Source organism: Mytilinidion resinicola (assembly GCF_010093595.1).
Source record: "Mytilinidion resinicola strain CBS 304.34 unplaced genomic scaffold BDZ99scaffold_3, whole genome shotgun sequence".
Taxonomy (NCBI): domain Eukaryota; kingdom Fungi; phylum Ascomycota; class Dothideomycetes; order Mytilinidiales; family Mytilinidiaceae; genus Mytilinidion; species Mytilinidion resinicola.
The window spans coordinates 2,774,338-2,788,758 of NW_022985439.1; the positions used below are offsets into that span (position 1 = coordinate 2,774,338).

At 54.9% G+C, this 14,421-nt stretch overlaps 4 protein-coding genes across 4 annotated transcripts; 3 read left to right on the forward strand and 1 right to left on the reverse strand.

The window, feature by feature from the left end:
* Positions 1 to 552: 552 nt before the first annotated feature.
* BDZ99DRAFT_435905 (initiation factor 2) lies at positions 553 to 3,055 on the forward strand (the record flags this gene model as incomplete). Its single annotated transcript, XM_033717506.1, has 2 exons — positions 553 to 2,842; positions 2,904 to 3,055. 2 exons carry the CDS (start codon positions 553 to 555, stop codon positions 3,053 to 3,055), a joined length of 2,442 nt encoding a protein of 813 aa, XP_033582485.1.
* Positions 3,056 to 3,249: 194 nt separating this feature from the next.
* BDZ99DRAFT_409477 (UNC-50 family protein) lies at positions 3,250 to 4,694 on the reverse strand. Its single transcript, XM_033716547.1, has 3 exons — positions 4,266 to 4,694; positions 3,855 to 4,159; positions 3,250 to 3,793 (listed from the first exon to the last, which is right to left on the reverse strand). The coding sequence occupies exons 1-3, from the start codon at positions 4,477 to 4,479 to the stop codon at positions 3,479 to 3,481; spliced, it is 834 nt and encodes a 277-aa protein (XP_033582486.1). The 5' UTR covers positions 4,480 to 4,694; the 3' UTR covers positions 3,250 to 3,478.
* A 354-nt stretch (positions 4,695 to 5,048) lies between these two features.
* On the forward strand, positions 5,049 to 8,589 carry BDZ99DRAFT_550397 (uncharacterized protein; the record flags this gene model as incomplete). Its single annotated transcript, XM_033726981.1, has 2 exons — positions 5,049 to 5,879; positions 5,938 to 8,589. The coding sequence occupies 2 exons, from the start codon at positions 5,049 to 5,051 to the stop codon at positions 8,371 to 8,373; spliced, it is 3,267 nt and encodes a 1,088-aa protein (XP_033582487.1). The 3' UTR covers positions 8,374 to 8,589.
* Positions 8,590 to 10,530: 1,941 nt separating this feature from the next.
* Positions 10,531 to 13,928, forward strand: BDZ99DRAFT_459375 (Piwi-domain-containing protein). The gene is made up of 2 exons (XM_033719153.1): positions 10,531 to 10,561; positions 11,054 to 13,928. Exons 1-2 carry the CDS (start codon positions 10,538 to 10,540, stop codon positions 13,760 to 13,762), a joined length of 2,733 nt encoding a protein of 910 aa, XP_033582488.1. The 5' UTR covers positions 10,531 to 10,537; the 3' UTR covers positions 13,763 to 13,928.
* Positions 13,929 to 14,421: the final 493 nt, after the last annotated feature.

Sequence of the window (14,421 nt, forward strand, 5' to 3'; positions counted from 1 at the left end):
TTACCCAGACTGACTGCGGAGGAGCAGAGGATAAGGGACAATCTACAGAAGCAACGTCAGGGACAGGCGGTACAGCAGGCTGCTCTTGCAGCCAGGGGCGCACCAGCTCCGCAACGGCAGGAAAGAGGCGGGCTTGGACTGAGTACTCCTCTAGGCGGACTGACACGGGAAGAGCAGAGGATCAGGGATAACCTCCAGAGGCAGCGGGCACAGAATGCATCAAGGACACCGCAGAATACAAACAGTTCGCAAGGACACGATAGAAGGGGATTCGGACTGATCAGCCCCGCTCGAAGAGATCCAGTTAAACCGCCATCGAGGCCCCCGGGCGGACGATTGACTGTCCGCCGAATTGACTCAACCCACTCTCATGGCCCTCCCACGCCAGAAGCATTCCCGATGGATCCAGAAGGAGCGTTTAATTGGACACATTTGAGAAAGAGGGGCGAAAGTGGTCAGGCTTCTGGCAGTCGAGATGGATCACAAGCTTCAAATTTCAGGAGAAGCGAGTCTACGGCTCCTAGCAGAGGCTTGGGAGACTTCCTAAAGAGTATGGAAAAGAACCCTCAGCGCAGCGAGCCGCGACGGCAGAGAGATGATAGCGAACTGGAACGGTTGCTAGGGGGGTTCACGCAGGCGAATAACCAGCCGGACAAACCACAATCAAGACCGTATGTGCCCTTGGCAAGGGAATCCATAGGAGGTTTCAAATGCTTCAGATGTGGGGAGCCAGGACATAGAGGAAGTGACTGCCCCACCGTACAGCAGTTTGTACCCGTGTCACGTTTGAAGGATGTTGGCCAAAATGCACCACTCCAAGAAGGGCGCAACGACGGGCTATCGGGCGTCAAGGAACGAAATTCAACGGCTTCGGTAGAGGCCTCGAGCATTGTATCCGCCACTGATCATTACGATGCAGAGAAGCGAGCTGCAGCTGAAGCATGGCGGCGACGCTCTGCGCGTTTCACCCAGAAAGAGGAAGAGCCGGCATATGAGAAGGATCGTCGTAAGAAGGGAATGCGGATCGCGCGATCATCGGCCCAGGAGGACGAAATGGACGAAGGCATGGCTAGGGCAGAACGCAAACGACGAAGGAAAGAGGAGAAGAGGAGAGCTCAGTTGACAAAGACCGAGCCAACTCCAATCCAGCTTCCAGAGTACATCAGCGTGACGAATCTTGCCTCCGCACTGAAGATTCGAGTGGAAGACTTCGTCCATAAACTCGAAGAACTCGGGTTCGAGGACATCCAAAATGATCACATTCTCAACGCGGAGAACTCGGCTCTGGTGGCTATGGAATACAACTTTGAGCCCATAATACAAACCGCGGAAGAGGACATCGACTTGCATCCTGCTCCTTTACCTGAGGACGTTTCCATACTACCGGCTAGACCTCCGGTCGTTACTATCATGGGTCATGTTGATCACGGCAAGACTACTATCCTGGACTTCTTGCGAAACTCGAGTGTAGCCGCATCTGAATTCGGTGGCATCACCCAGCACATCGGCGCTTTCAGCGTACCTCTGGAATCTGGAAAGACCATCACGTTCTTAGACACGCCTGGTCACGCCGCCTTCCTATCTATGCGACAGCGCGGAGCAAATGTAACTGATATTGTCATCCTCGTCGTCGCCGCCGACGACTCCGTCAAGCCCCAGACCATCGAAGCGATCAAGCACGCCCAATCCGCCAACGTCCCCATCATCGTCGCCATCAACAAAATCGACAAAGAAGAAGCGAACCCAGACCGCGTGAAGCAAGACCTCGCCCGCCACGGCGTCGACGTCGAAGACTTCGGCGGCGAAACCCAGGTCGTCTGCGTCAGCGGCAAGACAGGCACAGGCATGCCCGAGCTCGAAGAATCCATCGTCACCCTCTCCGAGATCCTCGACCACCGCGCCGACCCCGAAGGCCCCGTGGAGGGCTGGGTCCTCGAAGGCACAACCCGCAAGTCCGGCCGCGTCGCCACCCTCCTCATCCGCCGCGGCACACTCCATGTTGGCGACATCCTCGTCGCCGGCACGACCTGGGCGCGCGTCCGCACGCTCAGGAACGAAGCCGGCGCGCACATCGACGCCGTCAGCCCCGGCATGCCCGTCGAAGTCGACGGCTGGCGCGAGCAGCCCCTCGCCGGCGACGAGGTCCTCCAGGCCCCTGACGAGCAGAAAGCGTCCGCTGTCTCTGAGTTCCGCGCAGATGCTGAGGAGCGCATCCGCCTCGCGAAGGACATGGAAGCTATCAACGAAGCCCGCCGATTTGAGACCGAGCGCGTAGAGAAAGAGAAGGCTGCCGCCGCCGCTGCCGCCGAAGCCACAGGCGAGGCCGACCCGGCCGCTGTGGAGGAGGTGGTCGCGAAAGCCTCCGGGCCCGAAATCATCCCCTTCATCGTCAAAGCCGACGTCTCGGGCTCCGTCGAGGCCGTCACCGACTCCATCGCGCCTCTCGGCAACGCGGAGGTCGCTTGCTCGATCCTGCGCTCGGGCGTGGGCCCACCGTCCGAGTTCGACGTGCAGCATGCTGCGGCTGCGAAGGGGCACATCATCAACTTCAACACGGCGATCCCGCCGCAGATTGCGGCGCTGGCGGAGGAGAAGGGGGTGAAAATTCTAGACTCGAATATTATTTATCGGCTGTCTGAGGACGTGCGGGCGCTGTTGAGCGAGCGGCTGCCGCCGAGCGTGGTCAAGCGCGTGACGGGGGAGGCGGAGGTGGCGCAGATGTTTAGCATTACGCTCGCGGGGCGGAAGAAGATGGTTATTGCCGGGAGTAAGGTGCGGAATGGGGTCATTAAGAAGGGGGCGCTTGTGAGGGTGGTTAGGGGGGAGGAGAATGTGTATGAAGGTGAGTTTGTTCTTTGTTTCTGACAAAAATGGGGGTTGGGGCGACTGCTAATGGTGATTAGGTACGCTGTCGTCGCTGAAGAACGTCAAGAAGGATGTGCTCGAGATGCCGAAGAATAGCGAGTGCGGCATTGGGTTTGAGGACTGGGAGGGGTTCGAGGTCGGGGATAAGGTGCAGTGCTATGAGGAGACGAGGGAGAAGAGGTACTTGTAATTGTATATGTTCGGCCTCCTCAACTTGTCGATAATACGTCGTTTCGTCGATGTGTATGAAGAGTCAGCTGCATATGGGACTGGTGGGTGTACGATAGATGGAAGAAAAGCCGGATATGCATGCATCGGCGCAGGAGGAGGTTAGTTGTAAGAGTTGGAACCCCCCTTTTCACATGTAAATATATAGTAGCATTGCGGGTGTAGAATAGACTGAACGATATCATTATGCTTTTCCCCTGATTCCATTAGACGCCATGTGGCACTATGAACGCCCCTAATGACCCAAACCCAAGCTAAATAACGCAACGCTCAGATAATGTACAACGGGCCTACCTGGCCCTCCCCTTCAAAACCCCACCTCTTCCCCACCAACTTATACAAGCTCCGTTCTACACGATTTCGCCCAGACAAGCACGTATCACTATCATACCCCTTTCCTCAACTTTGCGCCCGCCCACAATACTGGCGCGAGGTGTTTAGGTAGGTTCAGCCCGAAGAGGGAGGCGAACCACAGGATCGCGAGGACGGCGATGGGCGCGAGGAGAAGTTCGGTGTGGTGCAGGAAGGGGAGCGTGTTGTAGCCTAGGAATGTGATGATGAAGTAGTAGATGAAGGCGGCGAGGTAGAGGGAGTTGCCGACGAGGAGGGAGACCCAGTGGGAGCTGGCGATGAGCGGCATGAGGAGGAACTGGATCACGTAGAGGAAGACCCAGATGGGGACGAAGGCGCGGATGGAGACCTGGAGGGAGTATTGGAGTTTGCGGAGTTTAGGGGGTTGGTTTGAGGGAGAGGGGGCGTACGTCAAAGCAGTATCCAAATTCTAGCTGCTCTTCTTCCCCGGGCTGGGTGAAGAGGCCTTGTCGCCGACGCCCTGGGAGGCCGGGCACGCCGGGCCCTAGTAGTCGGCCGACGAGGAAGTAGAATGCGGTTGCTACGAGGAGGGAAAGGGCGAGGAAATGGATGAAGATGAAGACGAGGGTTATGCGGACGGTTTTGCCGAAGCCGTCGGCGTAGGCGAGGCCCCAGGCGAGGGATGTGAGGAGGAGAAAGAAGGAGAGGAGGTAGGTGAAGGAGGGGTCGGGGCGGTGCCAGGTGTTTTTGGTCTCTAAGAGGGGTGGTCAGTGGGTGGGTCGAGTTGTGGGTTTGGCTGTAGCTGCCTACGTTTCTGTATGCTCTGTCAGTAGCAGTTCGTGAAAGAGAGAAAGAGAAGCTTACGTGATAGTATATTGACCTGAAGACTTTCTTGGGAGCCCATATTAGACTTGTCATCTCCCATATTGCCATCTCGAAGTCCATCTGGGGGAACTTGAATAGTCGCTTGAAGAATCGTGGCATCCGCAGGCCCTCGCTGCGACTTGAGGGAGTAGTTCCTCCGAAGGTCGAGGGCCCGCCTCCTGGCCGCGGTAATGATATGTGTGGATTCATGCTGTGAAGGTTGGGAGGGGTCTCGGCGGTATTAGAGGAGGAGGAGGAGGAGGAGGAGGGGGAGGAGGTTGAAGCCTGGATGCTCCCAGGGCTGGGTCTGGGCGCAGTTGGAGGAGAATGAACGGGGGATCCGCGAAGTATCCGCAGGGGGAATGTATAACGTCTTGATTCGCAGCTCCAGGGCGGAGGGTGCAATCGCTGGGATGAGGTCGGGGTCGGTCTCTATAATACAGGCGCAGGCGCTGGCCGATGAGGCTGTGGTGTCTGGCAGTCTCCGCCGGCCCAAGCTTTGTCACTTCCGCGCTAGCGGCTGGCCGTCGTCTTCAATCTCGTCGTCGCCAACAATCCTCAAACACTTTCTCTCACCACTCCCACCCGCACACCTCGACCTGTGCAGACAAAGCACCCGACGCCTTGTCTTGCCCGCGTCGCTCCAGCGCCCGACACAGTCCTCGCGCGCACGACTGCTCACTTCACTGTACGTGTCGCCTGCCGGTAGCTTCATCCTCGCGCGACCACCACTGACCCTCATCCTCCACCGCAGAACCGCAACACACCTCCTCACCACCATGGCTGAGTACAATCCCGAGCGCGCATTCCTCGAAAGCCTGGCCGCAGACCCTTCTGGTGGCTACGCGACCGACAGTCCTGGCCAGCAGCAGCCCGTCACATCTGACGAGGACGAGGATTATGATCCCTCTAACCTCATGCCTTCCACAGACTACCCCTCCCATCTCCCCAAATCTGCAGCCGGCTCTGTCTCTCCAGCACCGTCAGCTTCAGTACCCGTGAGCCCGCCGGCGGACGCAGACTCCCCGACCAACCAGGCGCCCTCCGAGGCCTCTGAGCCAGTGACCCAACAGCGGATAGTGGGTGGTTTTGTCGTTGAGAGCTCAGACGATGAGGGGGATCTCCCATCAGTGAAGCCACGGGCGGCTGATGCTGCGCTCAGAGTGGGCGGGAGGGCTTCACGATCTCCACAGCGTTCTATATCTTCAACTCCGTCAAATACACTTCCGAAGACAAATGTACACATACATAGTGCCTCACAAGATCAAGGTGGCTCAGGTGCTCACTCCACTGGCCTCTCTGACCCTGCTCCTTCACTTGCTTCTGTCGTTCCTGTTGCGGCTGTTTCCGCTCATGAAAATCAAAAGTCCCCTCCAGTTGCTTCCACTCCTGTTCCGGAAGCTACACCAGCTCCTCAGGCAGCTGCGTCCTCTCAGCCACAAGCTCGTCTTCCTCTTGACCGAATTGGTATTCTTGAAGATCGCATCAAGGAAGATCCGCGTGGTGATATGGACGCGTGGTTAAGTCTAATCAGTGAATATCGCAAGCGCAACAAGTTTGACGAGGTCCGCGCAGTCTACGATCGCTTCTTCAAAGTCTTTCCTACAGCGGTAAGCTTGCTTTTTCCTTTTAATCTCAAGTTCGAAGACTCACTGATGCCCGTCATAGGCCGAAGAATGGGTCAACTACTGCAATATGGAATTGCAGAACGACGATTTCTACCGCGTCGAACAAATCTTCATGAAATCCATCCAGTCCAATCACCATCTCCAGCTTTGGTCGACCTATCTAGACTACGTTCGTCGGCGCAACGATCTTAGCTCAGACCCCGAAGGCAAAGCTCGCGCAATTGTACAGCAAGCGTTTGATTTTGTCCTTGGTAACGTAGGAATCGACAAGGACGCCGGCAATCTGTGGCAAGAATACCTCTCATTCATCAAGTCCGCCCCTGGCAGTCATACCAGCGGCGATTGGCAGGATCTGCAGAAGATGGACCGGATGCGGAAAGCGTACCAACGAGCTATCTGCATTCCTACCCAGCAGGTCCAGAACATCTGGAAGCAGTACGATCAGTTCGAGATGGGCTTGAACAAGGCAGCAGGCCGAAAATTCCTGCAAGAGAAGTCTGCTGCGTATATGACAGCTCGGAGCGCAAACATCAAGCTTGAGAACATCACCAAAGATCTTATCCGTACAACCCGCCCTCACCTACCCCCAGCGCCCGGATTCGACGGAGATGTAGAGTATTTGCATCAAGTCGAGATTTGGAAGAACTGGATCAGCTGGGAGAAGGAAGATCCTCTGGTGCTGAAAGAAGATGACCCCCCCGCATTCCACCAACGCGTTCTGTATGCCTACAAGCAAGCTCTCATGGCACTTCGGTTCTGGCCTGAGATGTGGTATGACGCAGCGGAGTTCTGTTATCAAAACGACCTGGTGCAGGAAGGGGATGCATTTCTGCTTGATGGCGCCAATGCTAATCCCGAGAGCTCCCTGTTGGCATTCAAGAGGGCGGATCGCATCGAACTTACGCATGAACCGGAAGAAGGCGAAGAGGGTGTTAAGCGTCGAGGTGATGCAGTGAGAGAACCATATAACAAGCTACTCGACGCGTTGTATGATCTTGTCAAGAAGACCAAGGAGCGCGAAGAACGAACAATTGCAAGAGTCAAGGAGATGCACGCGCAGAATGCACCACAAGACGACTCGGCCGATGAAGATGATGACGATGAGGAGGAAGGTGCCCCAAAACCGAATGCCAGGGAGGCTGCACTTCAGATGCAAATCCGTGCCATCGAAGCTGGAAACAACGCGCAGACCCAACTTCTCAGCAAGATCATCTCTTACGCCTGGATCGGCTTGATGAGGGCGATGCGACGTATTCAAGGCAAGGGCAAACCCAATGGAAATGTCGGAGGTTTCCGCCAGATCTTTGCAGAGGCTCGCAAGAAGGGACGTGTTCTCAGTGAGGTATACGTGACCAGTGCCCTCATCGAGTACCATTGCTACAAAGACCCCGCTGCTACGAAGATCTTCGAGCGTGGTATGAAGCTGTTCCCTAACGACGAGAACTTTGCTTTGGAGTATCTAAAGCATCTGATTGCCATCAACGACATTACCAATGCTCGCGCAGTCTTTGAGACAACCGTCAGCAAGTTGACGCAGAAGCCAGAAACGGTCCCACGAGCCAAGCCAATCTTTTCCTTCTTCCACGAATACGAGTCTCAGTATGGTGAGCTGAGCCAGATCACCAAGCTCGAAAAGCGTATGGGCGATCTCTTCCCCGAAGACCCACAACTGGCCCGCTTCTCGCACCGATACTCGTCGCCTACCTTCGATCCAACCATCGTTCGCCCAATCATTTCTCCAGCCACACAATCGAAGCCCAAGGGAATGCCACCTATGCCCATGCCCATGCAGCAGCCATCGGCGCCCCCCATGGCGGCCCCGATACAGATGCAGATGCCATTACCACCGAATCCAATGGCTGTTCCGACAATCGAAGAGACGACGCCCGCTATGAACCATATCAATCAAGCTCACTCAGATCCGTCACGGTTCCAAAACGGCCAAAATATGAATTCGCCCCGACCTCCTCCAGCCGTTGCCGCTATCTCAAATTCTCCGAAGCGACCGTTCATGTTTGACGACGACGATGGAGATGCTCAGCCGAGGAAACTGCAGCGGGGCGAGTCGCCACTGAAAGGCGCAGCGGGACGTAGACTTGATGCAGCGAGGCGGAATCAAGCTCAACAGGGCGGACAGTCTCATTTCAACGTCCCTCAAGCACCCCAGCCATCTCTACCACGAGAACTCACGTTCCTCTTGAGCATCATCCCGGGCGCTCATACCTACCGAGAGACTCGATTCATCCCGGAAAGACTGGTTGATCTCATTCGCAACACCGACATGGACCGTACTGGCCCGCCACCAGTTGTGGGTCCTTCTCCTGTCTATAACCCACAATATGCACCGCCCCCACGAGTTCAATTCCCCGGAGCTCCAGCAATTCCACCCTATCCCGTGCCCGGTATGTATCCACTCAACAACTTCATGTCACCATGGGCGGCTAATGGGCCCCAAGGCTTTCCGTATCAACGATGAGTCACTACAGAATGACTACATGGCGGGTAGGCGGAAGCAACTACTGTACAACTAGTTTCCAGTGGGTGTTTACGTTTCATTTTTCTTCCCCATGGACTGCAAACACTATAGCGGGTGGCTTGCGCGGAGGACTAGCGGCTTTCCTTCCTGGACTTTTGGCGGCTTGGTCTCTCCTAGACCACGGATCTTGCATACAATCGGCGTCTGGTCTTTTCTCTGGGTACACTGGTGGCGATCGTGGCCTTCGGCTTGTCGTCAGATCCTAGCTGGATGATGAGCGATGTTTCACTCGGTTGATCCACTCCCTGGAGCGATGAGAGGCGATGGAGCTGGGTGTCGGCGGCTGGGACATGGATTGCATTTGACTGCGGGCTTCTTCCTGATATTGGAGGCCGATTACCCCTTTCTTTCTGTTTTATACTTGTGAAGCGATGAGAGATGGATCCCGCTGGGAGGTTGCTGGTTTAGGGGCTACATTTGCTTCACGATCTTCCTATTGCTCCTTCGAGCGACGAAGGACGAATTGCACTAGGAATCCCGGTTGGCTTACGGGTTGCATTTGCTCGGTTGTCATACTACTGATGGTAGTACTGGAGGCGAGTTGCCTCGAATAATCAAAAGTTCTCATGAATGAATCTTTCTTCCTTGTGAAATCTGGTCTTGCTTGTGCAGTCTTTGTGATGCATTGTGAGTTTGATAGAGTAATTTGAATGGCAGCAGCATGTCCACGGGCTTTCTGCATGGTCCCATAGCTGCCCTATCGCTGTTACACTACTTCGTACTTGGCTATCTGAACGTGGTACCGCTAGCCAGTTGCGGGTTAGACAGGGCGTCTCGTGTCCCTAGGTATCTCCACTTTTCGTCACGACATTCCAACACCATCCATCATGCTGTCTGGACGCGGGATGCGATTGCCATCGTCGCAAGGAAAGCAAGACTATCTATAAACTTAATGCGTGGTTAAACACGTAAATTATGGCAAAGAGTGCTGGGATGGTCCTGAGGGCATCAGGTAGGCGCGTTTACGCGGTAGAATGTAGGATTGTTATAGAACCTCTTGATAGTGCCCCTGAAGGAATCTAAGGCATGCTCGTGACAAGAGCTCTACCATTAGTTGAGGATGTAGTAGCTCGTGTACACAACGCGAAAATCAAGTTGTCATATCGTCAATTTCATGGTTTCCCGTCCCGTGGGCCTGCCTGCAGCTTCCCGTTTCCCAACCTCATTTCGAAGTCACGATAGGCCATTTTTCACTTCCGTTCTCACCTCATCATTAGGCAGCAGCCGCCGTTCTCGCGAGATACGGAGCAATTCGATTGCAGCAGCCCTATATAAACACCCTCCACCACCCTCCTTCTGTCTCCTCCACAATCAACACACTCTTCCTTCCTTCTTCCAACTCTTCCTTCTCTTCCTTCATCAGCTCGTGCAGGTCACTACCATCTACACATCACAATCCTTTCCACCAACAGCTCTTAGAGCTCACTAGCCAGGTACGTTTGCGTTGCTGATGGCGCGCACTTGACGCGCTCGTTGCTGAGTCAACCGACGCGTTTGCAGCTGTCACTCAACATCAAGCACGCGAACTGACCTCACCTTCTCCAGAGCTCCGAAGCCTCAGCAACCGACACCTCGCCAGCTGCACGGCTCGAGTCAAGACAAAAGTCGTCCGCGTACGTCTCCTTCCTCTCCATTCTCCTCACTTGCACGTCCGCCGGCCTCAATCACTCCGTTTCTCCGACAGAGCTTCCACCTCGCCATCTCACTCATTCACCATCCTCCTCCATCATCACATCTTCCACCCGCACATCATCTCTACAAGCTATCGAAGCTCTTCGCCTGCCGTCGCCCGCACTTCGTCTCTCGACCTTGATTTCTCATCACTGACTCTCCACTAGAAGCAACAAGAACGATGGCTGGCCCAGCGAAAAAGCGCGCTCAGGCGGAGCAGAGCAGCAGCAGCTCCTCCGACCATCAGAAGTCGTCTCGCAATGTCGGTCGTGAGGGCCCTACCCGATCGTCCCCGACCACCCTCCAGCGCGCCTCGCCGCAATCCATTCCACGCGTCGATGGCAACAAAGACACGCAGGGCGGCGTCGGTAGCCGTAGGCCATTGCCAATTGAGTACTCCAACCTACGCAATCTCTCTGATGCTCTGGGTATGATGGGATGGGCCGTCGCTCGCGGAGTAAGTTCATATTTTCTGTTTGTCTCTTGGTGTTGTCCATCGTCCTCTCTGTTTGCTGTCGCGCATCTGCATATGATTGCCATCACCAATGCCCACTCCCACCGTCATACCTGGCCTCCTGTTAGTACCCCACCAATCATGTCACGCCCTCAGCTGCCCGGTGTTACAATCTGCGGTACCTCGCGGTCGCAGACGGTATCTGTCGCGGTCCTGAGTGGGACAATCTGCGGTACTTGCCCGTGCACCAATTCCCCCTGGCATATAAGAGACCGTTGTATGACAGTCCTACATCGATTTCTCCATCACACACTTCTCATTCTTCCTCCCTTTTTTCATTTCCCCCATTAGTTTCCTATCCCTCTGGCATCCAATCCCGCCCCACTCAACATGTCTATCAATGTCACCACGTCTGGGCCCGAGCCCAACAATGTCCGCTGCTGTGTGGACTATATGGCATTTGTAAAGGTCGACAAGCTGACCGGAGAACGCAAGGTTGAACTGCAATCGACTTGCCCACCTCGTCCCAAGAAGGCCAGCACCTTGGGCCGCGAGATTGCCGTCACCCTCAACACCTACAACCTCTTTGGCATGCCCACCAAGACCGCTTATCAGTATGATATCACCATTGTCAGCCAGAACCCAGCCAAGGGTACCACTGCCACTGATCCTCCCAAGCGTGGTCTCGTCAAGAAGATCTGGGAGTCCAAGGCTGTGAAGCAGGAGCTCGGCGATGGCCATATGTGGCTTCACGATGGCAATAAGCTTGCTTGGTCATCGTTCAAGCTTCCTCGCCCTGAGCATCGCATCCAAGTCGACCTTGATCAGGAAGAGGGCCGCGCCAACGTTAAGAAGGGCAAGGAGAACCGTCACAAGATCTTCGTTCGCTTCACCAAGGATGTTGACTTCTCTGGCCTTCAAGCCTTTTTCGAGGGCCAGGCTCCTTGGTCCGAGGCCTGTATCGACACCATCAACTTCTTCGACCATGCCATGCGCGAGAACCCCTCCCATCGCTACACGCAAATTAAGAAGAACTTCTTCCAGCGTGGCGAGAAGCGCTTCGCCCTCGGCAAGGGCATCGAAGCCTTCAAGGGAGTGTTCTCCTCCATCCGACCTTCCCTCTTCGCCAACGGTGTTCGTGGCCTTTCTGTCAATGTCGATGTTGCCAATGGAACCTTCTGGATTGCGCAAGATCTCGGCAAGGCCCTGCTGGATGCCTTTGGTTGCTCGCAGGTCGCCCAGCTCCAGCAGAAGTTTGCCCAGGCCAAGGCCGGCAAGGAGGGTTTCGACGGGTCTCTTTTCAGGCGCGATCTGAAGCGCTTCTCTAAGCTTCATGTTGTTGACACCCATCGTTCGGAAGTCGGCCAGTGGTGCATTGACAAGTTCATTGCCCAAGACTGCACGGAGAAGAAGTTCCAGCTGGGCGATAAGAATGGCGAGAAAGGAGAGTGGATCACCATTTTCGACTACTTCAAGAAGACGTACAACATCACCTGCACCCGCGGCATTCCTCTTGTGAAGATGACCAAGGGAAAGGAGACTTACTTGCCTGTCGACGTTCTCCGTATTGAAGCAAACCAGCGCTACAACTCTAAGCTGGACGAGGGACAGACCTCCAACATGATCAAGTTTGCTGTCACCTATCCCAAGGAGCGCTGGGCTGCTGTTGAAGCCGGGGTCAAGCTTCTCGACTGGCAGAATGACCCTTACCTTGCCCACTATAATGTCAAGATCAACCCACACCCTGTTGAGGTCAAGGCTCGTCTCTTGCCATGCCCGGATGTTACGATGACTGGAGGTTCGATCAAGGCTGGAGCTGGCCCAGCGAAGGGACGCTGGCGCATTGACAAGATGAAGTTCCTCACCCCCAACACCCAGCCTCTTCGGTCTTGGGGTATTTGCGTCATTGGCGGTCCGCGTTCCCTTCCGCCTGATGCGGCCAAGAAGTTTGCTCAGCTCCTTATTACAACCTACAAGGGCCACGGCGGCAAGTTCGGACAGGGCGGCGAGGACCCTTGGATCGGCCCCGGCAATCTCGCCCAGGGCGGCGAGATGATCAACTCCGTCTGGCAGGCAACTGGCAACAAGTTCACTGCTCGGCCTCAGCTTCTGGTCTTCATTGTTAATGACAAGAACATCGATGTCTATCGTCGTATCAAGAAGTCGTGCGACTGCCGCTTTGGTGTTGTTTCTCAGGTTCTTCAGTCAGCTCAGTGCGTTAAGCTCGACTCCCAGTACGCCTCCAATGTCTGCATGAAGATTAACGCCAAGCTGGGTGGATCGACCTCCAGGGCCACTGGAACTGCCCTCGCCCGAGTGAATCCCAAGTTTGCGACAACTTCGATGATGTGCGTTGGAGCCGATGTCTCTCATCCCGCTCCCGGATCCGGTTCTTCTGAGGCTGCGTCCTTTGCCGCGATTACCGTCTCTCAGGATTCGCACTTTGCTCGCTACACTGCCGAATGCAACACCAACGGTCGCCGCCTCGAGATGATCACCACTCAGAACATCGACACTCATTTCAAAAACCAGGCCAAGACCTGGATCATGAACTGCGGCAAGGGCAACCCTCCCAAGCGCATCTTGTACGTTCGTGATGGTGTCTCTGAGGGTCAGTACCAGTATGTCCTTGAGCAGGAGGTCAAGGACATGAAGGCTGTCATGAAGGAAGTCGCTCCCGGATCTGACTGCAAGTTCACTGTTGTTATTGCAGGCAAGCGCCATCACATCCGCTTCTTCCCCAAGGCTGGCACTGGAGACCAGCGCACCGGAAACGCCATGCCCGGCACTCTCGTCGAGAACGGCTGCACCCACCCCTTTGAATGGGACTTCTACCTTTGCGCTCATGCCGCCATTAAGGGTACTGCTCGCCCGATCCACTACCAGGTCATCTTGAACGAGGGTGATTTCGGCGGGGAGGAGCTTCAGCAGTTTATTTTCGAGCAGTCCTTCCAGTATGCTCGCTCCACGACTCCGGTTTCCCTCTTCCCGGCTGTGTACTATGCCCATCTGGCTGCCGACCGTGCACGAGCCCACGAGAACACTACTCCGGTTTCTTCGGGCAAGAAGGGAGACAAGAAGGGCGAAGACGGCAAGACCGAGACTTCTGGCAGCTCCAACACCGGCAAGCCGTCCACTGAGGTCAACCCACTTGTCCCTCTCAACATCTCTGGCGGCATCCAGAACGTCATGTGGTTCATCTAGATGGACCATGACAAGCCCTCTTCGTCTCTCGAGGCAAGGTTTTTGAGGATAGCTGGGTAAAAGTCTTTGGCGGATATGGTTCTGGTATGGGTTTTTCAACCAGATAGTTGAGGTTCATAGTTAAACTCCTCATTAGGAGTACCAGAAATAAAATGATTTGATCAAATCTTGGGCGCGGTTTGCTGTGATGATAGTAGCTGTCTGCCACTGTTTGAGGTGCTTCCATGCATTTTCAGGAATCTGAACGAGATAGAACCCTTTGTCTTGGACTATGTGGGAATTTGTTGATGCACTTCCTGCAGTGGGTTAGGGTGTACACACGAGCTGAGTAGTTGATGAGTGTGCCCCTTTTTTCGTGCCTCGCGTGCTGCGGTGGGTGTACACCTATCTGCCACTGCTTGGGTTGCTTCAATGTATTTTCAGAAATGTAAAGGAGAAGATAGATGGCTATGTGGAAACTTGTTGAAGCTTCCTGCAGTGATAAACAGGGGTGAGGGGGCGTATGTGTAGTGAAAAGGGGGTGTACGTCTAGTAAAAGGGGGTGTACAGGTAGCGCTCCCCCAACAGTAATGTAGACAATAGCAAGGACAATAATAGGAATACAGGCTTTAAATAGATTGGAGAGAGAGTTAACAGTAGTTTGAGAGGGCTTTTTTTTG

Excerpts from the sequence above, each read along its gene's own strand:
- BDZ99DRAFT_409477 (XM_033716547.1), bottom strand. The coding sequence starts at position 4,479 with ATGAATCCACACATATCATTACCGCGGCCAGGAGGCGGGCCCTCGACC. Across the intron at positions 4,160-4,265 it reads GTCAATATACTATCACGTAA|AGACCAAAAACACCTGGCAC; the intron begins GCTTCTCTTTCT and ends CACCCCTCTTAG. Across the intron at positions 3,794-3,854 it reads AATTTGGATACTGCTTTGAC|GTCTCCATCCGCGCCTTCGT; the intron begins GTACGCCCCCTC and ends TACTCCCTCCAG.
- BDZ99DRAFT_459375 (XM_033719153.1), top strand. The coding sequence starts at position 10,538 with ATGGGATGGGCCGTCGCTCGCGGA. Across the intron at positions 10,562-11,053 it reads GATGGGCCGTCGCTCGCGGA|GTTGAACTGCAATCGACTTG; the intron begins GTAAGTTCATAT and ends GGAGAACGCAAG.